This window comes from Panthera uncia, chromosome E1 (assembly GCF_023721935.1).
Source record: "Panthera uncia isolate 11264 chromosome E1, Puncia_PCG_1.0, whole genome shotgun sequence".
NCBI lineage: Eukaryota > Metazoa > Chordata > Mammalia > Carnivora > Felidae > Panthera > Panthera uncia.
The window spans coordinates 47,793,703-47,818,906 of record NC_064814.1 but is presented as its reverse complement, the minus strand read 5'-3'; the positions used below and the strand labels follow the sequence as shown (position 1 = coordinate 47,818,906).

Below are 25,204 nucleotides of genomic sequence, written 5' to 3'. Positions count from 1 at the left end.
GGGAAGACACTCCCTCAGCGGGAGATGGAGCAGAAAACACGATGCTTGTAGACTCCCAGGCAGAGAGAGAGAGACCTGGGCCACATGCGTGGGAACACGAATACTCATGGAGACCCCACATCCAGATATGGAGGCAGAGAGCTGGGCTACGTGGCCACCAGGAGGACCTGGCTGGCCAGAGCAGGCACCCGAGGAGACCTGGCCGGGCCAGACCCCCCTGGGGCACCGAGAAACCCCCACAGAGCATCTGCGGTGTGAGTGCATGAAACCGGGGAAAACTGTTTAGCTTTTCCAGGTTTGGGAGCATTGGAGACCGGACCGGGGGGATCGGGGATATCCACCAAAGTCAGGGCCTCTGCGCCGCAGCTCCTCCAAGTACACGACCCTCTTGCGGACCACGCATCCGGCACTGTAGCCTGGGGGTGAAGTCTATATCAGCACCTGGAGGGAGGCCCCCTTGCCCAGCCTCCCCCTCCCGTAGCCGCTCCGTCCCACGGCCCTGACCCATTCGAGGTGGCTCCAGGGGCTGCAGATGAATGATGTCGCCCTTGTGGAAGGCCAGCAGGGCCGGGTCCTCGGGCAGGAAGTTCCTCACTGCGACCACGTAGTCTGAGTCCTGCGTCAGCCAGGGGCAGGGTGAGGGGCTGCAGTCCCATCCCCCTCCTCCCAGAAGCCTGGGGCCACTCCCCTGCTCCTCTCCTCCATAGATATTCCTTCCTGATTCATCAGGGAAGGGAACATTCCCCAGGTGAGAGAGGAAAGGGCGTTGTACAAGTAGAAGGGGGGCCGTGTAAACCACTGGAGACCTGAATCAGATGAACCCAGGCCCCAGAGTCCATGCACAGGGCTTACCCATTCCATCCCTCACCTGATGGTGAGGCCCCTGGCCCCACCTTCCCCACTGGGGCCAGGGGCCCAGCACCTGAGGAGGGGGGCATCTGTAGGGCGATCCTGACCTTCTTCAGCTCCAGGATGAAGTCATCCACCAGGGTCTTGACCTGGTGGGCTCGGGCTGAGAAGAGGATGACCTTCTCGCTGGCCAAGTTGAACTCCAGCATGTTCTGGGAGGGGATGGTCACAAACAGGATATCCGCAAAGCTGGAGAACGGGAAAGTGGCATGGAGGCAGGGCTCCCTGGCCAGAGGTGCCCTCTTCCCCACCCATCCTTCTCATTCTGCCCTGTACCATTCCCAAAGCCCAGCCCCGCCTCAGCCCCCCTGCCCCTGCCACCGGGGGACCTGAGAACTTGCCCAGCCTCCCCTCCCCATCCTGCCTGTGGCTCCAGCTCACTTCTCATCACCCTTTGAACTGACACTCCAGCCCTCACTACCCTTTGCCTTTCTCTCTTTCTGTTTTTGCCTCTTGATCCAACCCCCCTGGTTTTGCCCACACACGTATCTCTTTCACCCACTGACCAAGTTCTCTGCATCTTTCACGCGACCGATGAACAAGGCTCTACTCCTGTCCTTGTGTGACAGAGAACAAAAGGGGCTGCTGGCAGGGGAGGGGGCCCAAGGACTCAGTGAGGTCTTATGTCAGAACACCCTTCCCTTCCCGGCTGCACTAAAATTTGGCTGTTCACAACACAGACACCGTTCGCTGCACAGTGAGCTCTGTGAGGGCAGGGCTGAGGTGTGGTCTGAAAGGCAGGAGAGGGTAATAATGGGCTCCTAGCTCATCCGCTTCCTGGCTGACCTGAGAGCAACTTTTCTCACTGAGCCTCGGTTTCCCCATCTCTAAAACGGGCTTGCTTATAGGGCTTGGCACAGAGCCTGGCACATCACAGGCACTCGGTAACTGGCTGGGAAAGAGTCAGTGAGGAAATGCTAATGCCAGTCCGCTAACCCCGTCTCCAGCTGACCCCATTCTCGCCTGCCTGCCTCCCGGTCACCTGTACGTGCGCAGAACCTGCAGCTGCCCACCAGCCTCCCGGCTGCCCTTGACCATCCGCAGGAGTTTGATGCCCGTGTGGGACACAGCTAGGATCTGCACGCCAGTGCCCACGCTGCCCTGGGGTGGGGATAAGGGACATGTGAGAGTCTCCTAGCCTCATCCCTGAAGCCTCTGGGTGAGCAGGGGCTGGCAGGGGGCTCGCACCGTGGCTGGGAAGAGGCGGGAGAAGTAGACCTCCCAGCTGTCGCGTGCGGTGCTGACCACGGCCCGCTTCACACTCTCTGTTGCCAGCGGCCGCTGCGTGTCCAGCTGGTTCTGGGCTGAGGGATGCCAGGTCAGGTCAGGGATGGGTCTCTCCCCTCCCCCGCCAGCCCACATTGCAGGGAGGGAGGCTGACACCCAGCAAGAACGTATTGGAAAAGTGTGTCCTCACTGTCTACACTGGGAAACTAAGATCCAGGGACAGACAGGATGACTAGGGCCACACGCTGTGTTAGGCAAAACTGAACTCAGAGTGGCAGCCTGGCCATGGAAGAGGCCAGGGGTGTCTGGGAGGCAAATGGGGCTGGGTCCGTCCTCTGGAAAGGGCCGGCTTGGCTTTGGCTGGCTGTGCCAGCAACGTCCCTTCCCTCCCCCTGTGGTACCAAACAGGGCCTTCATCTTGAGCCTCTCGTCCTCGGAGATGCGCACGCAGGCCTCGGACAGCGTGTCGTGGACGATCTGTGGGAAGGGGCCAAACACAGGGAGCTCGTGGGACCCCCCTCACCCCAGCTGGGAACTCAGGCTGCACGGTTCCAGGGTGAGTGGGAATGTAGAGGGTCCTATTGGTAGAGCAGTGGGGTCATCTGTGTGAATCAGATCTCGTTTACTAAGGACCCTCCCCTTTCTCTTTTCCAAAACCAGTGCTGCCCTTCCTAGGCCTCAGTCTCCTCATCCACATGGTAGGGCTCGGATTTGACTTCTGAGTCCCATCTAACGCAGACAATCCGTGTGTCTGGTTAAATCGAACCGTGGGCTTGCTGACCTTGTCCATGAGGGAGGGAAATTCACTAGAACAACCTCCCATCCTCACTGTGGTCAAGGACCCCAAATCTAAGAGTACAAAAGTGAAATCGGCAGACGGCTAGTCTATGTACCCATTGCCCTGATGAGTACACCGAGCCAGAAAGGGAAGAGAAGTCCTCACCTGCCGGAACAAGAGGTCCAGCTGCACAGGGTGGCTGTAGCTGTCTTTGGGATAAAACACCTGCGGGATCGGGGCTCCCGTGAGGCCCTCTGGATAGTCCCCTCACTGTGCCTCACACTCGGCCCCACCCCCAGCCAGATACGGCTGGCTCCATAACACCAGGGCCCCTGGCTCTGACTCTGCCCTCTGGCTCAGACCAGGCTCCTGTGCCCCCACTCCCGCCCCTCCTCCCCGCTCTCTGCTAGGGAGGGGGCCCTGCCCCCATCAGCCCCGGCTTTGGCTCCACCCTGGCCGGGTACCTCTTTGCGCAAGAAGATCCGCCAGGGGGCATCCTGGTAGCCGTAGTAGTTGGGGTTGACTAGGCGGTGCAGACGCGTCTGCAGGGGTTCCTCGGGGGGCTCCAGGGACCGCGAAGGCGCCACTGGGGAGCACAGTGAGTGGGACAGGCATGAGTGAGAGAGGCAGGGCTGATGAGGAAGGGGACAAAGGGGCAAACCCTTGACGGGGAAGGGGCGGGGGCTGGGTGCTCTCCCACACCCCAGGCTGCACACATACCAATCCGGAGGGCACACCTGTACAATCCTACCACTCAACCCTGGCTCAGTCCTTCGTTTGACACATACATGCAACACCCTCGTATATGCAGCAGGTCTGTGCTAAAGGCTGGGGGTACCACGGTGAACGTTATAGACAAAGAGACCGCCCTTGTGTTTAAAGTCTCGTGATAGGTGTAGGTGGAACAGACAATTAAGAAACAACAAAGCTCTCAATTCTAGGAGCTGGGCTGGAAATAAATGTGGGCTAGCTGGGAAAGAGTCTAGGGGCTGGTCTGTGAGGACCCTTTGGTCTCGGTGATCTGGTGTACCTCTCTGAGAAGACACTGAGCCAAGACTGGAACGATGAGAAGGCATGCAACGATCTTTTGAGGAAGAGCATTCTAAGCAGAGCAAGTGCAAAGGCCCTGAGGTAGGAGTGGGCTTGCTGTGTTCCAGGAACTGTGTGTGCCAAGGGGATAGTGGGAAGGGATGAGGTTGGGAAGGTGGGCAGATCATGCAGGGTCTCATAGGTCATAGTGAGGAGTATGGAGTTCATCCTTAGAGTCACGGGAGAATTTCTGGCACGGACATGATGCGAGCTGATTTACATCTGTTAAGATTCACTGTAGTTACCATAGGCAGAGAACGTAAAGATTAGGGTTCCAATGGTGATGCTAGGAGGGCTGGTTTAGACACTTGATCTGACACTTTTGAACTGTGTGATCATGGTCAAGTCACTAACCTCCCTGCGTCTGTTTTCCATCTGTAACATATAGACAAAAATAGTACTTCCTTGAAAGATTTTAATGAGGATTCAGTGAGGCCAGAGTGGGCCTGGCTTGAAGTCAGTGTTATTTAAGTGCTGGCATACTTACACAAGTGTCCACCTGGTACTTCCACGTGGGCTCGGGGACACAGACACACGCACGCCACTGACATGTAGCCCAGGATTCACCTGTGCTCACACAGGCTTCCTCATACACTCGGACGGCAGCCCTTTTGCCCCTCCTCCCCTCCTGGCCCCTCACCTGGAGTGTGTCCTATGGATGGCCGTGGTGTGCTGGTCACTGGCTTCACCAAGGCCACGGCCTCTCTAGGCACCTGTCCCCACCACAAAGAGAGCGCTCAGGGGGCAACAGGTCTTAGCTCGTGGGGGCAGCTGGTTGCTGAAGCTCTCCAAGGCCCCGCTTTGTCTTTTGCTCTGCTTGGGCCCAGCCAGAAACCGCCCCTCACCTGGCTGCCAGAGGCTGCCGCCGGGTGGCCCATCTGCCCCTTGAGGATCATCAGCGCCTCCTCGTGGGGGTCTGGCCGCTTCACGAACACCTTTCCGCCATCCTTCCTGGTGGATTGGACATGAGTTTCTTCTTCCCAGACACAAATTCCTATGACAGGGAACTTCTTCCTCCACCCCCCTCCCCCGACCCCCATCATTACACATGAGAACCCAGAGAGGATCAGAGACTGGCCTGAGATCACACAGCACAACCTAGAGAGCAGCAGTCTGGGCCTTCCCCTCTGCCTAAAGGGCTCATCTAGATCATAAACAAACTCACTCCCTAAAGGTTGCTGCTAACTGGGTAGATGGCCACACTGCTAATGGGCACTCAGGCACGGTGAGGAGGCCACTCGTCCAGAGGGCTGGAGGGCTGGGGTCGGGGCACAGCTGACCTGAGGGCCTCGGGCCGGCCTCCCCGGGGAGGATGCTGGTACTGCCTCACGATGTTCTTGATCTGCTGTGTGGGCTGCGGGAAGTGTTCCGAGTTGAGTGTTGAATACCGGACCAGCTCCGGGCAGGGCGAAGCTGTGGGCAAGGGGCAGGGACAGGATAAGGCCACAAGGAGCACAACCACACCCCCAGTCCTGTCCTGGGAAGCCCCCACTGCTGGGATAGGACACTCACAGGTTTCTGGACAAGCCCGGTCCTGAGCTAGAATGGGGGCAGCCACGGGCTTGGTGGGGGCTCTTGGGGCCTTGGCCAGAGGGGCCGGGGCCAAGGGCTTTGGAGTGGAGCGCAGGAGCACGGGTTTGGCTGGGGGTCCCGTGCCTACAAACTTCGGCCATGCCTCTGGCGCTAGGGGTTTCTGCAGAGAACAGGGAAGAAGGTGCGCTTCCTGGGACACATCAGCCCGTTCTCAGGGACCCCGTGCTTGCCCAGGATGGGCTCAGAGAGGCACCATGATGCCCTGGAGCAGCGCAGTGCTCACCTGGGCAAGCCGGGCTCACCTCTGGGAGCAAGGGCCTTGGGGCGGGACTCAGGGGCTGCTGCTGGAGTGCCATGGCCTGCAGGGTCATCTCCCGGGCCTGGGAAGAGGTGATGGTGGTGACCAGGCGGGCCCGTGCTCAGGGCACCTCCCGCAGCCCAGCCGGCACTCACCAGTAGCACGGCCTGCTTGTGGATGAAGGCCTGCTGCAGAGCCAGCGTGGAGGCATCCAGGCCCGGGACTGGGGGAGCCAAGTCGGAGGGCGTAGATCCCAAGGGGTGAGAGATGGAGGGAAGTGGAATTCCCTATCTAACCCCCACCCTGCCGTTGACTCGCCCCCACCACACCCATGGCTGCCCCCATTCTCGCCTGTGAAGGAGCCCGGAGAACCAGCGGCGGGGGGGGGGGGGGGCTCCTCTTTGCCCAACCCTGGAACCACCCTGGCGGTAGGCACTGACTTGGCTTTGGCTTTGGCTTTGGCTCTGGGGGTCTCCTGGGGGGGTCTTCAGTGCTGCTGCTGCCACTTTCGCCAGGCCGGCCTCCCCCTTTCATGCGGTAGGCAATGGCTGTTGGCTTCTCCAGGTCCTGGGGACAGCAGATGGCTCAAGTGTCTGCCTCAATGCCATACTCCCGAGGTTCCAAGGCAACAGGCACCTGACACCGGCCACCTCCTCTGTCCCGGGGGCCTCCCGCCAGCCCAGTGTCTGCTCCACGCCCAGCCTCTGCCCCTGCAGCATCCCAGGCAGTACCCCCACAGCCTTGCAAACCCCCAACCCATTCTGCCCTCCACGGAGGAGTAAACAGGTTCAAAGAGGAGCTGTACCCTGCTCAGGGCCACATATCATGCCATGCAGGGGCTCCTGGGAGTTCCCAGAATGAGTAAGGGTGCCTGAGGGGGCTGGCTCTCACCAGAGGAGGGGGCTGAACCTTCAGCCGTGGGTCCCTCTGGGGTCCCAGCCAGGAGCCTCCCTAGCCATGAGGACACCCTCCTTTGGCCCCCAGGAGACCCAGATGAGACAAACCACTCCCAGGCCCTGGCTGGGAGAGGCTCCTGTGTCACCCTGCGGGTGTGTGACTTGATGTGTACATGCGGTCCCAGCTGTCTGCAAACATCCCATCCCAAGCCTACCGCATCCCCGTAGGACAGCACGGGGTCGAAGAGGCTGTCTAGGTAGCAGTCCAGTCCCTTGTGGGGCACAGAGGATTCTCCAAGGCTGTCTGAGTCTGGTGTGTGAGGGAGATAGAAAAGTCAAGTTATTTTCTCCTGCTGATCACCCTGTACAGCCCCCAGGATCCCTCCCCACCAGAGACAGTGGCCACTGCTGGTTGACCTTGGTGGGTCGCTGTCCCTCTCCGGGCCCCAGTCTCCCCATTTGTACGGTCCTCATTGTGGCTGCAGTACCCATCGGAGTCAGCCACTTTGGGCACATGTCCCTGGGGCTCTGGTCTGGTGGGAGTGTCCGAGTCTGAGTCCCAGCTGTTCCCAAACACCCTGTAGGGAAGGGGGACAAGGAGCAGCTGACCTCCCGCGAGATCATGGCCCTCCCAGAATCACCGTCCCCCCCCCCCACCATGTTCTCCTCCGGGCCCTGGAAACGGCTGACTCTCCTCTTTTAAAAATGGGGTGCCTGGCTGGCTCAGGCAGTAGAGCATCTGACTTTCGGGCTCAGGGTTGTGAGTTTGAGCCCCACATTGGGTGCAGAGATTCCTTAAAGCCTAGGTTTAGAACTCAGCTCCTAGCCAACAGTTGGGAGGGGAGCACTGCGCTGGGAGAGGCCATCTGCACGAAGGGTTCAGGTAGCCACCTACGCTCTGGGGCCGCCCCTGCCGGCCACGGGCCCTTCTGCACCCACAATGAAGTAAGACTTCTGTCTCGGGAAATCCCTGAGCAGCTCTAGATCCGCCACCAGGTCCAGCACGTAGTCATGGCCTGCCAGCTCTGCCCACTGGACCCCATTCTTCATGGCCACTGTCCAGCCACGCCAGCCATCTGTCAGCCCCCTGGTGACAGCACATGGAGGGACAGAAATGAGGGACGCAGCCAACAGGTACTGCCTAGGAAAACCCTGGGACATAAGCCAGACCCCAAGCATGACCACAGCGGACCCCACGGGGGATCTGGTGTTCTGCCCCTCCCCTCCCTCCTTCCCAGGTTCACAAGCATGTTCTAGGTGGGGCATTCCAGGTGCCGACCTGTGCCTCAGAATGTCTCCAGCCACTTCTTCCCCTGTGCTCCAGGAGTGCACCGGGCAGGAGAACTGGTCACCTGGGGGAGCAGCAGGTGCTGGGCTCAGCCAGGATGCATCTGAGGTCCAGGCCTACTGCTTCCCCACCTGCACCCTGCTCTTAGGCCTCCCCACGCTTGTCCTGGACCCTGGATCCGCATCCTCGAAGCCCCAGCTCCCTTCCCCCATTCTAGGTCCAGCCCCCACACCCACATGCTGACCTCTTTCCAGAGCCACACCCAGAGGGCTCCTCCCCACTCCAGAACATCCCACGGCTTCTACTGGGGCCCGTGGACTCCAGGTGCCCCTTTGTGCAGGATAGAGGGAGAAGGGAAGGCAGCACAAGGTGTGGAGAGGACAGCTCACCGTTGAAGCAGCCCACATCCAACGCCATGTTGGCCTTCTCCTGGGTTGCTATCCACTCGAGCTGGGTCGGGGGAAAGGTGCGGGCTGCCCCAGAACCCTGCTGTTGGGCCCGGCCCATGGCCTGCATGAGGCGGTGTTGACACACAGCCTGGAAGCCATTCCGCCCGTAATCAGACACAAACCTGATGGGTAAGAGTTGGAACCAGGATGAAGAGGGATCTGTGGCTAGGCCAGGATAGACAGGGATTCTAAGTCTAGTCTGACGGAGGCCCAGGCTAGTCCAGAGCTCTAAGGTGAAGCTGAGAAGGCCCCAGCTCTGAGGCTAGATCAGAAGGGTCCCGGGCTATGGTCCAGAGCTCTGGGATGATACTGAAAGGGTCCCAGGACAGCCCTGAGGTCCAGGACTAGGCTGAAAGGGCCTCTGGTCAGTCTCAGAGTTCTGGGGCTAGACTAAAAAAGATCTCAGGCTATCCCAGAGTTCTAGGACTAAGCTGAAAGGGTCCCAGGCTAACCAGAAGTATCTTAAGCCGGCACAGAGATCCAAAGGATAGGCCAAAGAGGTTCCAGAAAGGCCCACCAAAACTTGTTGGAGCAAAATGTCATTGACAGGCTGGGGGCTACAGCAGGGTATGGGCAAGAACTTGAACTCTGGAAGCCTCTGCCTTCCATTCCTTCACCAAGCATCCCTGTGCGGTCATCTGCCCTCTCTGAGCCTGCCTCCAAGTTCCCACCTATGCAGGAGATGACCATGAGGGTTCAGCTTGGCCCAGGACCAACAAGCCTGATCCTTGCCAGGGCAGGTGATCCACATACCTGGCTTCCTGTCCCCCTTCCTGCTGCTGTCGGGCCTGGCCAGGAGGAGCAGGGAGTAGGCCCAGAGTGGCCGAAAGAAGGAACCTAGAACTGTGCCCACAGGAAGCCCCGCACAGCAAGGCAGTGGTCCCAACCTGGCAGCAAGACTGACCAAGTGAGCTGCCCACCTACTGCACACAGCCCAGGTGAAGCTCTGCACGCTCTTAGGCTCACCATTCCTAATTTACAGGCGAGGAAAGAGACTCGGAGAAGGGCAGGGAGTTGCCCCAGGACACACAGCAGATAGGTGTCAGAGCTAGGGTTTACACCCAGGGCCTGCCTGAGCTCTTTCTCTTGCAAATCATCCTTCTCACCCAACAGGGTGACATCATCATCATCATCATCATCATCATCGGCCTCATCATCATTATCAATACCATCAGGATGCTGACAATAACCTTGCTCACATAGCAATTACAACGCCTTATAGGTTGAGTTGGGATTTGAACCCAGACTCTCTCGAGTCCAGACACGCTCTACTCCCATGACATGAGATCAGTGCCTTTTTCCCAAACTCCCCACACCCCGGTCTTGCCACCCTCTGAGCTCTGCAAATCCTTTATCCAGTTTTACCTGAGCCCTACTCTCCATAGTGAAGACCTGCCCTTCTTTCTTCCTCTGAGCCCGAGAGAGAAAGAGAACAGCCCCTGACCGGCCCCCCCATGCCTCAGCTTCCAAGCACAGAGACCTCACTCCTGGCAGGCCCTTTAACATCCCAGCCCAGGGTCTCATGCCAGCGTCACCGTCCCCATGCCCTGGCCCTGCCCGGTTCCACTCACTTGAGCAGGTACTTGTTGAGGCGCGATGAAGGTGCAAAGCCACTGAGGCAGGTAGCCAGTAAGAGCCAGCCCCGCTCGGCATTGTGGGTGCTGGGGTTGCGCCACACCTGGTTGGCCAGCTGTGCCAAGATCTCATCCCGAAGTTCGGGCACCGCCAGACCCTTCTGCACAATGTAGTTCCCGAAGACATTTTCCTGGGCGCCATACAGGTGTGGGTCGCCCATGAAGCGCAGGATCTGGGCCACAAACAGATTCTCCTGGGCCTCTTGGAAGGTTGTTCCTGCCAGGGCCCCACCCCCGACGGGCACCCCTCTCACGTGCTTCCCATGTGTCCCAGGAAAGCCCACGTGACGGCCCCCTGTGTTACAATATAATTGCCATATCCTATGCCAAATGACCAGGTGGTCCATCCCGACTATGAGAAAAGTCAAGATCCAAAGCACATACTGACCTTCTCACCTGTTCGTGAATCTCCCACGACAGCTGCCCATACAGCCCCAGCCCTCCCTGCATCCCTGGCCTCCAGCCAGCCCCTCACCTCCTACTCCATCCAGGCCCCGGAGAGTACTTTCTAACATTCATATCTGACCACACCACCTCCCATGGAAGCACCTTCCTTGGCTCCCTAGGGCCCTTAGAATGAGATCCCAAGTTCCAGATCTGTCAGCCAAGACCTCCTGACCCCTTCTTGCCCCTGCTTTTCTCACTCTCATCCACTGATGTGTTCTGACTACATCAAGTCCCTCTTCCCTCTGTGCCTTCTCCATTTGTCCTGGCTGGTGAATTCTGACCCCTTCCACTCTAGCTCACATGCCCCCTCTTTGATTCTGTCCAGGACTGGATTAGGGGCCCAGTCTGGACTCCCCGGCCGCCATGCCTAATCTCTGTCCATGTTTGTAGTCACTGGTCAGGCCTACTCTACCTCCCCCCTCGGACTAGGCCTATTCTACCTCCACCCTCAGACTAGGAAGTCCTCGAGGAGAGGGCCTGATCTATTCTTGCTGTTCCTGGGAAGCTCCACAAAGGCCCTGGGGCAGCCTCTTTGCCAGGAAGATGGCTGGGAGAAGAAAGACTCCCAATCCTCAAAGCCTAGCCCAGAGTGGAGCCCAGATTTTATCTCCTGGCCCCACCCCCACCCCCACCCCCAGAAGTCTTTCCTCCAAAGAAGAGGGCTGGGCTTAAGGGCTTGGGCTAGTGGAGCATCCAGGGGAGAGAGACAAGGGGCCTCAAGGCCTGTGAATTCAGGGGTGACCTGGGCAGACCCATACCAACTTGAAGACGCTCACGGCTTCTGCATGGCACTCTACTGGCAACCGCATGAGGGGTGTCTTCAGGGGCACGGTCAGCATCCCGAAGGCAGGTTCCTGGGGGCACAGGGCAGGGGCGTGGGGACAGACCTGGGACTCATGGGCACATCTGGATCCACTACCCTATGCCAGGTGGGGGCATAGGAGCCTGTGAGGTAAGGGCTCCTTTCCCCAGTGTATGGATGGAGAAACTGAGGCTTGAAGAGGGGCAGACTCTGGCCCTCAGCAAGCTGGCGGTGGAGACTATCTGCGCCCCTTGGAGAGCCCCCCTTCCTGGAGAGCCAGAAGTGAGAGTAGGGATGACTGTGGCCCTACCGGTTGTTAAATTTCTGAAATATTTCCAACTGGTTGGCAAATAGCCGCTTCCTAAGCCGCCGAGGGCCCACTGCTTCTGTCCAGTGCTTCCCCGGGAGCCCCCAGACTCCTCACGATCCACAACTCAAGGGCTCATTACCCCATGCCACAGGACACGGCCAGGAGCCGGCCCCTGGGCAAGTACAGTATTAGCTTTAGTTGGTCAGCGCCCACTGGCCAGAGCCACTTGGGCCTATGCCAGCCATTACCTTAAAGTGGCATCGAACAAACTTGTCCATGGGGTAGTTGTTGATATCCAGGGGCAGTGTGACACGGGGCTCGGCCTGGAGCCGGGGAGTCCGCACGGGGACCACCCGGGGCACCCGGGCTGGCCTGAGGCCTGTGGAGAGAGGAGGGTATGAGGTGCCAGGCTCCTGTGCCTGCCCACGCCCACCCCCACCCCACCGTCCGGCACGGAAGTACCTGCCACGGCTTGTAAGAGTCCCGCCAACTCAGCGGGTACCTCCAGGTGCCCCACGGCCACCACCTCCCGCTTGCTCAGCTCCTGGAGGGACGGCGCCTAGTGAGGGCCAGGCCCGCCACAACTCTACCTGCAAGCCTCCCTTCTTGTCCTGGCTGCCGCCCGGCCCCCACACCCACCTCCTGCTCCCGAAGCCGCGCCTCCTCCGCCCGGAGCCTCCGCTCTGCCCTCAGCTGCAGGAGAGCAGATGGTCAAGGCGGGGAATGGTGGGCAGAGGCGACGGCAGGCCTCGGGCCCGGGGGCGGCCCCAGCCGGCCCGGCACGAGGCAGCAGGCGAGAGAAGCAAAGGGGGCATCTGCCCCACCTCGCAGATGGCAGAGGGAAGGCAAAAGCGTGGCCAGAGAAACAGGAAAGGAAGGGAAAAAGAGAAAGAGGTAAGGGGCAGAGGGAGTAATGCTTTGGGGAAAGGGAAAGACCCACAGGGGGCTTTCTGGGAAGAAGCCGAGAGATGTGCGATGGAATCCTCTCTGAGCTCCACAAAACCTTCAGTAGAAGCCAGGTGGTTCTTCAGGGCCTTGGGGATTGCAATTGTCTTTCTGGTGGTTGGTTTAGATGACAATAAGCCAAGACCAGCATTAAGGTAAGAGCAAGACCATATCCAGTGCTGCTCAGGTCGACAAATTCCATCATACCCAACTGCTCAAGGCCCCACCGTGAACCCGGCACAGGCCAATTCCTTCCTGCGCAATAGCTCATTGAACCCGCCCCCCCTCCAAGACCCCAGGGGGTAAACGGGTAAAGTGAGGATACAGAAGGCCAAGGTCACAGCTAGTAAGTGGCAGAGTGGGGATTCGAACCCAAGACTGTCTGAGGCCAACAGTCTCCTCCTGGGTGCTAAGTGCCTCCTCCCTCTCCCTGCCGCCTGGCTCCCGGGAGGAGGGTGAGGGGTGGGACTGTACCTTGAGGTAATGCCGGTGGTTCACGTATGTGTGTACCAGGGACCGGAACTTCACCAGGCTCCTCCTCATCTGCTGATACCGCTGCCTGGGGGTGGGGAGGAAAGAAGTGTCTGGGGGGGGCGGGGGGACGGAGGGGCAGGGGTTGGGATCACAAGGTGACGGAGATACGGAGATGCCCACGCCAGCCTGGCCTGGGTATCACTGCCCACGGTCAGTGTGGCAGCCCTGTGCTACAAAGAGAAGCTGGAGCTCAGAGAGGGGCAGTGACTTAGCCAAGATCACACAGCACATTAAGTGGCAGGGCCTGGATTAACCTGTCTCCAGCATGTACATCCTACTGGGGCTCCTAGGATGCAGGGTGGGACCCCTCTTGGCTGGAAAGATTCCCGCCCATCAGTCACAAGGGCCAGGGGGTAGGTGGGCGGGACGTCCAAAAGCAGAGACCTAGAGAATCCCAACATCCTTCCCGCAGAGGCCCCGACTCTCAGCTTGCACGCCGCCAGGACAGGGGGCCTACTGCCCCAGTTCAGGTATGGCCTCTCCCAAGCCTCGCCTAGCCCTAGGCCTCCGGGGAGGCCTGCCGTGTCTGGGCTGTACCTGGCCAGGTAGCCACGGGCCCGACTTTGCAGCAGGATGATCTTGTGGCGCAGGGAGCGGAAACGCCGCCGGATGAAGAAGCCGCGGAGGCAGCTCTGCAGCGTGACAGCTGCCAGGTTCAGGACGTGCTCGCGCATGCTCTCCAGCAGCTGGTGTAGGTGTTCCTTCAGGAACAGCTGAGGAGAGGAGGCAGGCATCGAGGCACATAAGGGCCTGGGGAGCGGACTGGGGCCCCTCCCCTCCAGAAGGCGGTGGAGACAGACTAGATGGGGGCAGCCGCGCAGGCTGAGTTTGGAGAGGGAGAACAAAGAGGGACGGTGAGTTAGGCCGTGGGAGCTACCCGAGCAAAGGTCCAGAGGCAGAGTGAGCATTCCATCGACCAAACTCAACTGCGCGGCCTCCGGGCCAGGGATCTTTAGTTTGGGCATTTCTGACTCCAGAGGCTCCGGTTCTAAAACCCCTGAACGCGGGGCTTCAGGGACCGCGTGGGGGGTGGCACTCACCTTGGTGACACCAACGCGGTACATATTTGGTGTGACCGTGCACAGCCGGCTCAGCACCGACACACACACGTCCCCACTGGCTGGCAGGTTGTGTTTGAGGGCCACTAGACAGCGGTACCTGCAGGGGCGCAAACTCAGCCTGGAGCTAAGGGACCTACCCCCAGCTGCCCGCTAGACCACGGAGTCTCCCTAGTCATAGTGTCTTCTGATCAGAAATAGGCACTCCATCCCCAGACTCCACTTCTGACTGTCAGAAAAATCCCAGCAGAGAGTTTCAGTCGAATAAGACGCTTTACCGCCACCTGCTGGAAACTTGTCATAATAACCTAGAATTATTCCCTCAGAATCTCCACACGTTAACAACAAAAGCATGAGAAAATGCAAAATAAGAAATGTACCTGCCATGTGACAGCTAGCAGGTAATAATCTTGTGTGGCACACAACCTGAGCAACTGTGCACAGCAAGCTCTGTCCTGCCTTGGGTTCTGTATTCCTGGGGCCATGGGGGAGCTGGATAAGGATCTGGGCAGCTCAGGACCCACCCTGGCTGAGGTACCTGTCGATGAACACCTGGAAGGGCAGGCGCACTGGAAAGCCCTCCTTGCGGATCCGCACGGTCTCCAGCACCCCCGAATAGCGTAACTGTGCCATTACCACATCTGGCTCAAAGAGGCCTGGCTCCTGTAAGGAAAGCCCAGATGAGGAGTTGGCATACTAGTCCACCCGTGTGCAAATGGCACTATCGATGACAAATAGCTCCCACAGTGGGCTGGGAAGATGGAGGTCCAGAGAGGCACAGCCACTTGCCCAAGGTCACACAGCATGGGGAAGAGAATATGGCTCTCCCAGGGACCTCAGCCATCACATACCTTCTTGTGGTTGGGCTTCAGGCAACGTACGAACAAGGGGTTACACCTGGACGGAGGTGGGAGGAGGGTAGTATGAGGTCCCAGGGAAGGGAGGTGCTTACCCGAGGGTCACGGGGTGGGTCAGAGGTGAGGCTGGGTGCCCACCCGCCCGCCATGCTCACCTCTCCATCTTTTCCACCAGATCCAGGAGCGACTGTTGGAACTTAGCGGCCACTGTGTGCGCCTTGTAGAGCCGGGTGACAGAGCTGCTCTTGCCCAGGCGCTGAGGGGCAGCCTGTGGCGCGTGGCTGGAGAAGAGGTGTGCCACCACCTGAGCAGGGGCGGGCAGCAGGCCGGGACAGTGGTCAAGGCACCGAGAGACAGGGAAACGGGGAGAGATGGGGGCCGAGAGACAGAAATGAGGAAATAGAGGTTGAGGGGGTGGACAAAAGGAGTTAAGAACAAAAGGAGTCAAATCTCCAAACCGAAGTGATCAGCAAACTAACCCACTGGGCCCCTGCCCTCTCTGCAAGGCTGCTGTCCTCCCAGATCACACACCTCCCGAGTCAGGGTGACCTGTGCCTCGCAGAGGACCTATCCCGTGGTTGGGCCGACTTTTTTTTTCTTCAGTCTGGGGAACACACAGGCACTGACTGTGCACCTGAGCTGGCCTGTTACACACATGGTCATGAACTCTGGCAATGACCTCAGGAGGAGGGTTCCCATTTGGAAGAGAGAAGGTGGAGGTCCAGAGAGTGGGGTGGGTGGCTGAGCACAACAGGCCATTTGGGAGAACTGCTCAGTGAGGGGATAAGGCAGGGCACAGCTGGGTGGGCAGGGCCAGGATGGGCCAGAGGACAGACAAGGCAATCCAGTGGGGCCGGCCAGGGGCACGGACCTTCAGGAGACAGGATCAAGAATGGAAGAAAAGACAGAGCGAGGCAAGACTCTGGGTTAGGGTTGGGGTCAAGGTCAGAACCCGGCCGGGGCCAGGACGAGTCAGAGGCGAGACCAGCGCCAGGGGACTTCCCCATTTCCTGGACTAAGAGAGGGGCCTGGTGGTAGGCTGTGTGCTCTGGGGCCGGGCCAGAGGGCAGGAGGCGAGGCTTGCTCACCCGTGTCCGGCTCCGCACAAAGAGATCTAGCACATCCTGGCGCACCTGGTCATGATTCTTGTCTAGGAACTTGTGCACCTGCGAAGGGGGAACGACAGGGCAGTTTGGGTTGGACCCACTGGTAGGCAGGGGAGACAGCCTACCCCTACCCCCGTGTGCATCAGCCTGTCTGCTCCCTTCCTCCTCCCTGCCTCCCTCCAGCAGGTCCGGGGCTCACAGCCCCTGGGGGACCCTGGCCCTGCCCCTCCAGGCCTCCCATCTCCCTGTCTGTCCTAGGAGGTGCTGGATTCTTCCCCCTGCTATGGTCCCCTCCCCTTCTGCCTCCACTACCCTTCCCATCCTCCAGGGAGGGGAGTCCTAGCCAAAGCTTCCCATGACCAGTGTGGCTCTTAGCCCCCTCTTCGGTGGAGGACACTGTCCTGCGTCTGTCCTACAGATGAGGAAAATGAGGCCCAGGCGGGGACAAAAGCTGGAATGTGTCAGATAACAGTGATGAGAGTGACCACATCACTGCTGATAACAGTTACTCTTTATCACCCACCCCCAGCCCCAGGCTTCTCACACTCAGCACGTGAGATGGGCACTATCGTTATCCCCATCTTCCAGATAAGGAGATGGGCTCAGAGAGGTGAAGCAATTTGCCCAGGGTCACACAGCTGAGGATCGGCAGGGCCAGAACTAGAACCAGGTGGGAGCGTTTGCAGCCCACGTTGCGTTTCCATCTTCAGCTGCGGGGAACAGCGGCACTGGGGGCCGTGCGTGCTGTCTCGGGTCTCACCTGATAGGTGACTTTGCCTGCGTAGTGCTTGATGGTGAACTCGGGCAGCGGCATCTTGGGTTTGGAGTAGAGTGGGTTGGCGCCGTGGTGGTAATGGCACTTCTGCAGGAATGTGTGGTCTGTGGCCTGGGGGCAGGCGAGGGTCAGCGGGTGTGTGGGGAACCTGGGTACCCTGCTCCTGGGCTAGTGACAAGTTCTCCAGGGAGAACTGGGGAGAAGCAAGTCACAGCTTCCTCTGGCTACCCATTGCCCTGGGTGGGGAGGCTTAAGTGGACCCCCCTCCCAGACAGGAGTGTCCCATTAGCTCCCAGCTGCCTCACCCTCCAGCCCAGCCTTCTTTGTACTCTTTAGTCCCACTGCCCAGAGCGCCCACCCTACCCTCGTGTCTTCTAATCAAGAGTTTGAGGCCCAACCTCAAGGTCACCTCCTCCAGGAAGGCTTCTGTAACTTCCCAGGCTAGTACCCTCCTCTGGACGCCCACAGCCCCCTCTCCAGCCTCAATCACCCACCCCCAGGTTGTGAATGGCCGGCTGGGTGTCCTGATCTCCTGTCCCCAGGCCAGAGCACAGAAGAATGCAGGACTCAGGCCCGATGAGGACAGGAGGCCCAGAGATGTTGAGCAACCTGACCAGGCTCACAGGGCACCCGTGGCTCACCTGGGGAAAGCAACACTGGTCATCGAGGATGCGCAGGATGCCGTAGGGCTTCAGTGAGATGAGATTGATGCACGGCTGGTTGTCAGCAAAGGTGATCTCCCGCCAGTCGATCTGTTCCCGGATGTACTCCTCCTGCAGACGTCGGGGGCTCAGCCTCCTCACCCTGCCCAGCTCCCATCCACCCACCTCCCGGGCTGGATCCACCTGAAGGGGCCTGGCCAGGGGCCCCTCTGCTTGCACAGGAAGCTCCCTCCCCAGAAGGGCAACACGAACCCCCTCCGAGCCCTGCTTCTCCCTCCACCTGGGCCAGCCCGGTACGGTACGGGGTGAGAAGGATCCCCTAAGAGGGCTTTTCTCTGGGCTCAGCACCAAGCGTCTTCCCCTCCAGAGCACAGGCCTTCACATGTGCTGGCCCTTGGCTTAGAATGCCTTTCCCTCTATTCCACCTGACACCCTCCGGTTTGCCCCTGAAGGACCAGCATATCCCGTCAGGCTGGGAGGAGGCCCACTGCCCAGTCAGGAGGGGACAAGAGTGCTGAGCGAGGCCCCGCCCACCTGCTCCTCCTGGAAGACGATCTTGTTGAACAGGTACTGAAGGTTCTCGTTTGCATAGTTGATGCACAGCTGCTCGAAGCTGTTGAAGCTCAGGTCCTGCCAGGTGGGTGGTGAGGCTGGGCCTGCTCCCTCCTTGGCCAGTAGCCCGTGTGTCCCCCTCACCAGGGCCCCGCTCACCCCCGTCCGGCGGCCCAGTGCCCTCCCTGCCTTCCGTGGCCTCAGGAAGTGCTTGCGGGTGAGGGAAGGTGATGGCAGGAGATTGAGGACAGATAACGGTGTGGGCTATAGGCAGAGACGTGAGAGAGATGACGTTTTATGTCCCCTGTCCCTCACCCACCCGTGCGGCCCTACCTCAAAGCCATAGATATCCAGGATGGCAATGGACAGCGTGTCCTGCCGTGGGGACACCAGCGCGTTGACCCGGGCAATGAGCCAGCCGAAGAGCAGTGCGTACAACACCTTGGCGATGGCATCTCTGCAGCAGAGAAGGTGTGGGGCAGGTGGGCCTAGTGCGGGGGGTCTCGGATCTGGGGGCTCAGGCGTGGAGGACCAGGACTCACCTGGCATCCACGGCACTCTCCACCGTCAGGGGGGTGAAGATCTTCTCTCGCATTGTCTCCTGGGGAGGGATGAGACCCCTGAATGACAGCAGGCTGGCCACCACCTCCAGGAAGCCCCCAGAGGATTGGAGGCGGGACATGGGGAAGGGAGCAGGAACGATGATCTGACTGGTCCTGGGCACACAGTTGGCCAGCGGCGGAGCAGGACACCCTCATCCCCCCCTCTGCCTGCCTACACTGGCAGGGACAGGGCTGCTGGTCTAACGGGGGAGACACGGGTATGAGCAGACAGACACAGTGAGATCAGCCTTGGGATGGGACAAAGGGCCGGCGGTTGTGGGAGCCTGGAGGAAGTAATGACCCAGACAGGGGTCAGGGGTGGCCCACTGGAGGTGGGGGAATGCCTGTATCAGGTCTTGAAGGAAGAGTAGGCGTGGAAAAGGGAAGAACGAGCCAGGCAGAGGGAGGAGCCCATGCTGTCTAAGGGCCGGCAGGAGGCTTGGTAGATCCGGGTCCCCAGGGACTCACGGTCACTTTGAAAGTGATGGCCTTCTGCAGGCCCTCGGGGGAGATCTGCAGCAGCTCCGCCACGGCCTGGATCTCCCGGGCACTCACCACCGAGGCCGTCTCCTGTGCATCTGTCTATGCAAAATACCAATAGGACTGCGTTTCAAACTGGGTTTAAAGTTCATATAAAAAACACAAGCAGGGGCGCCTGGGTGGCTCGGTCGGTTAAGCATCCGACTTCGGCTCAGGTCATGATCTCCTGGTCTGTGAGTTCGAGCCCCGCATCGGGCTCTGTGCTGATAGCTCAGAGCCTGGAGCCTGTTTCAGATTCTGTGTCTCCCTCTCACTGACCCTCCCCCGTTCATGCTCTGTCTCTCTCTGTCTCAAAAATAAAATTAGAAAAACGTTAAAAAAAAAAAATTAAAAAAAAAAAAAACACAAGCAAGGTAGGGGCGCCTGGGTGGCTCAGGTGGTTAAGTGTCGACTCTTGGTTTCAGCTCAGGTCATCATCTCGGCTCAGGTCATCATCTAACAGTTAATGACTTCACGCCCCTAGCCAGGCTCTGACCTGCTCGAAATTCTCTCTCTTCCTTGGTCTCTGCCCCTCTCCCTCTCCCACTCTCCCCTCCCCCCCCCAAAAAAAACACACATTAAAGAAAATAAAAATTAAGAACATAAGCTAGAATAACCAGGAAAATTCCGAAAGAGTGAAGGAGGCCCTATGAGATAGTCTGACGCTACAAAGCTACGATAATTAAAACAGTCTGGGAATAGACACATAATACATTGGTTAACGAAGCACAACAGAAAATTGGGAATTAGGCAAAACTGTACATAAGAACTTAATACATGGTGAGTAGGTATTTCTCAAATTACAGGATTAGTAAAACAGGAATCATGTGGAAAAAAAGGAATTGAATTCCTACCTCAAACTTTACTGGGATAAATTCCTGATAAGCCAAAGATTAAATATTAACACACACACACACACACACACACACACAGACGCACGCACACACACACACACACACACACACACACCATAAAAGGGTTTGAAAAAATTATGGGAGAAATCTGTTGTAATTTTAAAGAGATGAGTCTCTCTAAAAGTGATAAGAAAAAAATCTAAAATGTATACAAGATTGATAAACCAAATGCCTGAGAATAATTCTAAAAATCTACATGGCAAAACCCAAACCAAACCAACCACCAAGTAAAACATCAAAAATAGCTGGATACAAATCAAAATATTGGGGCACCTGGGTGGCTCGGTCCGTTAAGCGTCCAACTTCAGCTCAGGTCATGATCTCACGGTTCATGAGTTCGAGCCCCGCATTGGGTTCTGTGCTGACAACTCGGAGCCTGGAGCCTGCTTTGGATTCTGCGTCTCCCTCTCTCTCTGCCCCTCCCCAACTTGCACCGTGTGTGTGTGTGTGTGTGTGTGTGTGTGTGTGTGTGTCTCAAAAATAGAAAATTTTTGAGATTAAAAAAATTTTTATAAACAAAATATAAATGGTGATCCAGGAAATATCTTCATAATTCATATCTGAGGCAAAGGGCCGATTTCCTTCACATATACAAAGAGCTCTGATACATCCATGAGAAGATGAGAAACCCACTGACGGTAGGGGCGGGAGAGGGAACAAATGGTATGTGCGTGGTGGAACCTGAAAGGCAAATACGCATGGCCCGCAAGCCTCTGAGAAGATGATCTGTGTCCCGAGGGTGCCAGGGCCCCACGGCAAGCTGTGGGCTCTCTCACCTCGTACTTCTCAAAGTAGACGTTGCCCAGGTGCAGGATGGACGCCAGGATGCGGAAGATGCTGTCCTGGTCCTCGCCACTGAAGCCCAGCACCTCCATGGCGGCCAGGAGCCGGCGGAAGTCGTCCGAGTCACTCTTCCCTGAGATCTCACAGTTCCCACCCTGGGCGAGGGCAGGGGCCGGGCGACCTTGAGAGCCCCCGGCCCCTGCCCAGGGTCCCTGAGGGCCCTGGGGGCTGGGGGCTCTCAAGGTCCCTGCCCTGGCTCACTGGCAGTGTGGCCCAAGGCGGGCACTCCCATTCCCACGGGCCAGGAGGCTCTGAGCAGGTGCTGCCCGCCAGGCCCTGTGCAAAGCCCTTGGTGTAGCTCTCCTCATCTCCTCCTCACCGCATCCCTAACGAGTGGCATTATGCTGTCCCCACTTTACAGATGAGGAAGCTGAGGCCCGAAAAGGGAAGTGCAGTGGCTCCAAGCTGCTTAGTGCTGTTCTAAGCTATAGAGAAATGAAGAGTCAGGTAGGCCTCTCTTACCCCCACCGTGGACCCTAAAGATGCCTGTCACCCTTGCCGTGATGAGACACTTTCAATCCAAACTCATGCCCCCAAACCCCATCACCTACGCTGGCTGGCTATTAGGACACCATGAGTTGGTTCTCTCAGCCCCCCTGGGTGATGGGGCAGGGGTGCCAGGCCGGGGGGCCCTTGGACACCTGCGGGTACTCACCTGGTTCAGGTAGTAGTAGGTCTCAGCCTCCTGCAGACTGAAGGCCTGTCGGAGCTGGGCGGGCAGCCCGGCCAGCAGCTCGTAGAAGATGTGATAGTTCCTTTCATTTTTGGCCTACAGGGCGGATAGGTGGGTGCAGAAAAGGGAGCCACCACCTAGGTGACCCCCAGACACACACACGATGCCAGGGCCCACAGTTGAGACCGGGCACCTCTGTGAGGAGTAAGCTCCCAGCCTGGCACTGGGTGGGGGACTGGTATGGTGGTAGGGAGGGGGCTCTGGTCAAGATTTAATTCCGTTTGGAGAAACAGGAGAAAGACAGCCTTTCTTCGCTTGTGCTCGCTGGGCACACACACCTGCCTATGCTGCGTCCACAGCCCAGATGTGCACACACAGGGCCTCTTGATGGTTTACTCAGCCAGGGTGGCTGAGGGACAACTGTATTCCAGGCCCTGCTGTAGGCCCCTGAGACCCAGTGGGGGAACAAGGGAGACAGAAGCCTCGACCTCACGGAGCCCACCTGATAGCTGGGGAGATAGACTCTCAACAAATCACTGGTTAAAACCTGTCAGATAGAGACAAGAGCTCTGGAGAGAAATAAAGCAGGGGAGGGGGTGGGGGGGTTCCAGGGGGTGGAGAGGGACTTCATTCTAAATGGGGTGGCTTCCCTGAGCAGATGACATTTCAGGGAAGGCTTGGAGGAGGTGAGGGGTTTGGTCATGTAGGTGTCTGGGGGGGTTAAGAGTGCTCAGATAGAAGAAATGGTAGGTACAAAGGTCCTGAGGCAGGATCATGGCTGGTGTGCTTCAGGGACAAGAAAAGAGTCAATGTGGCTGTAGGGGGGGAGAGAGGGGAGCAGATCACATGCTCACACGGACACGTCTTTGTTCATTAATTCAACATTTACCCAGCCCTGCCACGTGCCAGGCTCTGAGTATCTGCATACCCCCAGCCCGTCCCAACACACAAGGGTCTGGAAGGGCCTGGCCCACCTGAAACACAATCCTGGATTTCTCGAGCAGGTACTGGGAGGTTATGGCACCAGAAATCACGCCCCTGGAGTGGGGGAGCACAGTCAGCTCATGCAGGGTAGCTGGGTGGGTGGAGTCGCTGGTGTGGGCTCTCAGGGGCTGCACCAGGACGCGGAGTGCCCTGCGAGGCCTTTGGGGGTCCCTCCACCGTCCCACTCACCCTTCCAGAAAGACCTCCACAAACTTCCCGAAGCGGCTGGAGTTGTCATTCCTGACAGTTTTGGCGTTACCGAAGGACTCCAAGAGGGGTGTTGCCTCCAGGATCTGGACCCCAGAAGATGTGGGAATTGTTCTGGGGGCCTAGAGTAGGGAGCATAGCTAGGGCCTCCCCTAGGTTTTCCCAGACACAGACCTCCCCAAGGACCCCCTGTGTGAGGGGCAACCGCAGGTGGGCTCCCTGTAGAACCCTTGGGTCCCCCCAGTGTCCCCCAATGCCTGCCTCATGCTGCCAACCCCCACACTCAGGCCGCAGCTACCCTCTCCCAGCCCCGCCCCTCCCACCACAGCCCCCAGCCAGGACGGGCCTTTGGATGCCTCTTCCTGCGCATCCTGCCTTCGCACACGAGCGTGTGTACCACGTACACACACACAGGCACACGTGCACACTCCAAGTACCTTTATCTTCAGGAGTCCCCAGGATGGAGGAGGAGGAGAGAGGCACAAGAACAGAAGCAGGTCACCTGTAGGACTGACCCCCTCTCCCACCAGGTCACCAGGGGCCTTAGACCATGGAGGGACCACCGACCCCTCTGGGCCTCCGGGGTGGGCAAACCCACGAATCTCAGAGACCCCAGCTGTCCCGGCCTGGGGCCTGCAGCGTGGCCCCAGGGTGTGGGAGTCTGCTGGGCCCACGTGCCAAAAGGCTCTGGGGATGTCCTCTTTACCCCATCCCCATCCCCATGACCACCTCAGGCTCAAAGCCAAGCCTTTGCCTTGACCGCACGCCCTGCACAGTCCAGCCCCCGGCTGGCCTCTGCAGAGCACCTCAGCCCTTCTGACTGGCCCCTCGATATCCAGGCTCCAGCCGGCCTCTGGACCAGAGTTCGCTCCCTCTGCACCACTGGCAAATCCCCTCACTTCTTTTTTTTCTTCTTAATTTTTTTTAATGCTTATTTATTTTTGAGAAACAGAAATAGGGTGTGAGAGCAGGGGAGGGGCAGAGAGAGAGGGGGACACAGAATCCGGAGCAGGCTCCAGGCTCCAGGCTCCGAGCTGTCAGCACAGAGCCCGACGCGGGGCTTGAACCCACGAACTGTGAGATCACGACCCGAGCCGAAGTCAGACGCTCAACTGACTGAGCCACCCAGGCGCCCCTCCCCTCACTTCTTTGTATCACGTCTCCCTCACTAGAATGTCAGCCCCCACAGCAGGAATGTTTGTTTGCAACCTCTGGGACCCCAGCATCTACACGGGAGCAGGGGCGTGGGAGGCCCTCATAAGATACCTGCTCCACAGATCTCAAGAGGACTAGCATTTCACGACAGCAGACTGCCCAAGGCGTAGCCAGTCACCGTTCCCATTTATGAAGCACCGACCATGCGCCAGACTCTTTGCCCTAATTACACGGGTGTCAACACTCTCAGGAGGTAGGTACTGATGTCACCCGTTTTACGGATCAGGAAACGGACTTGGGAAGGCGAGGTAACGTTCCCGGGGACTCCAGAGTCTATACGAGTGAGATCACCACACCGTGACAAGCATGTGTGTGTCGGGTACACGGCATTTTCTGGCTGAGTCATTTCCTCACGATCAATTCTCAGGGAAGAGGCAGGGAAGGCCCAGTGTCTGCAGAAATGTTACTTTGGGGAAGGTTGCCAGCCCCCTCCATCTGTTCACTCTCCTGGTCCCGTTTAGTCCAGGAAATACCACGTCTGCCATGTGAAGGAGCAGAATGAGGCCCAGACAAGAGGGGGAACTGGCCCAGGGTGGTTCAGTAAGTTGAGATCCGCCTGGGCCTGAGCGCGGGTCAGCCGTTTCTCCGTTCCTAGCGCCCAGCCTGGGGCTGGGGAGAGGACTGGTGTGCTGGACGGGTGAACATCTGGCCCTGTGGGGGCCCCTGGCTCAACCCGCAGGTGGGGTGACAGCCTGCGGTCTGGGCTGGAAGGCATCCAGCCACCCTCCACCCCGTGGAATGCTGCTCACGTTCCCGGCCCAGACGCAGAACCCGTGGCCGGGGCCTCGGCCAATCAAGACACAACCGGGTCCAGTGAGGACACATGGCCAAAACTAGTCCAACAAAAGGGAACCCTGAGACTTTCCCCAGCACGTTGGAAGGTTTGGGTGGTACCCCGTGGCACTACCTTGCTGACGGATGACAGAGAGGTTGACGATGACGCCCATAGATGGGTAAGGTGCAGCCAAAGCAAAAGACGTTGTTTAAAACCCTGGATTGTCGGGGCGCCTGGGTGGCTGTCGGCTGAGCGGCCGACTTCGGCTCAGGTCACGATCTCGCGGTCCGTGAGTTCGAGCCCCGCGTCGGGCTCTGTGCTGA

At 58.6% G+C, this 25,204-nt stretch overlaps 1 protein-coding gene across 1 annotated transcript in view; it reads right to left on the bottom strand.

Annotated features, from left to right (window-relative positions):
• Positions 1-25,204, bottom strand: part of MYO15A (myosin XVA) — a 52,014-nt gene that overhangs the window by 16,677 nt on the left and 10,133 nt on the right. Inside the window, exons 7-49 of the mRNA XM_049636870.1 lie at positions 23,329-23,334; positions 22,874-22,977; positions 22,675-22,738; positions 21,683-21,796; positions 20,961-21,122; positions 19,220-19,333; positions 18,692-18,750; positions 18,483-18,606; positions 18,132-18,227; positions 17,577-17,708; positions 16,921-17,046; positions 16,143-16,220; positions 15,210-15,358; positions 15,049-15,094; positions 14,736-14,860; positions 14,180-14,297; positions 13,677-13,852; positions 13,080-13,164; positions 12,300-12,353; positions 12,123-12,204; positions 11,909-12,039; positions 11,307-11,402; positions 10,039-10,274; positions 8,408-8,589; positions 8,010-8,082; positions 7,626-7,817; positions 7,148-7,308; positions 6,946-7,040; positions 6,275-6,401; positions 5,990-6,057; positions 5,839-5,916; positions 5,516-5,696; positions 5,284-5,416; positions 4,849-4,954; positions 4,644-4,716; positions 3,379-3,500; positions 3,080-3,139; positions 2,538-2,613; positions 2,098-2,213; positions 1,892-2,010; positions 957-1,098; positions 505-616; positions 342-416 (exon numbers count right to left, since the gene is read on the bottom strand). Of these exons, the coding sequence (XP_049492827.1) occupies positions 342-416; positions 505-616; positions 957-1,098; positions 1,892-2,010; positions 2,098-2,213; positions 2,538-2,613; positions 3,080-3,139; positions 3,379-3,500; positions 4,644-4,716; positions 4,849-4,954; positions 5,284-5,416; positions 5,516-5,696; positions 5,839-5,916; positions 5,990-6,057; positions 6,275-6,401; positions 6,946-7,040; positions 7,148-7,308; positions 7,626-7,817; positions 8,010-8,082; positions 8,408-8,589; positions 10,039-10,274; positions 11,307-11,402; positions 11,909-12,039; positions 12,123-12,204; positions 12,300-12,353; positions 13,080-13,164; positions 13,677-13,852; positions 14,180-14,297; positions 14,736-14,860; positions 15,049-15,094; positions 15,210-15,358; positions 16,143-16,220; positions 16,921-17,046; positions 17,577-17,708; positions 18,132-18,227; positions 18,483-18,606; positions 18,692-18,750; positions 19,220-19,333; positions 20,961-21,122; positions 21,683-21,796; positions 22,675-22,738; positions 22,874-22,977; positions 23,329-23,334 (4,768 nt within the window). The remainder of the gene's footprint in view (positions 1-341; positions 417-504; positions 617-956; positions 1,099-1,891; positions 2,011-2,097; positions 2,214-2,537; positions 2,614-3,079; positions 3,140-3,378; positions 3,501-4,643; positions 4,717-4,848; positions 4,955-5,283; positions 5,417-5,515; positions 5,697-5,838; positions 5,917-5,989; positions 6,058-6,274; positions 6,402-6,945; positions 7,041-7,147; positions 7,309-7,625; positions 7,818-8,009; positions 8,083-8,407; positions 8,590-10,038; positions 10,275-11,306; positions 11,403-11,908; positions 12,040-12,122; positions 12,205-12,299; positions 12,354-13,079; positions 13,165-13,676; positions 13,853-14,179; positions 14,298-14,735; positions 14,861-15,048; positions 15,095-15,209; positions 15,359-16,142; positions 16,221-16,920; positions 17,047-17,576; positions 17,709-18,131; positions 18,228-18,482; positions 18,607-18,691; positions 18,751-19,219; positions 19,334-20,960; positions 21,123-21,682; positions 21,797-22,674; positions 22,739-22,873; positions 22,978-23,328; positions 23,335-25,204) is intronic.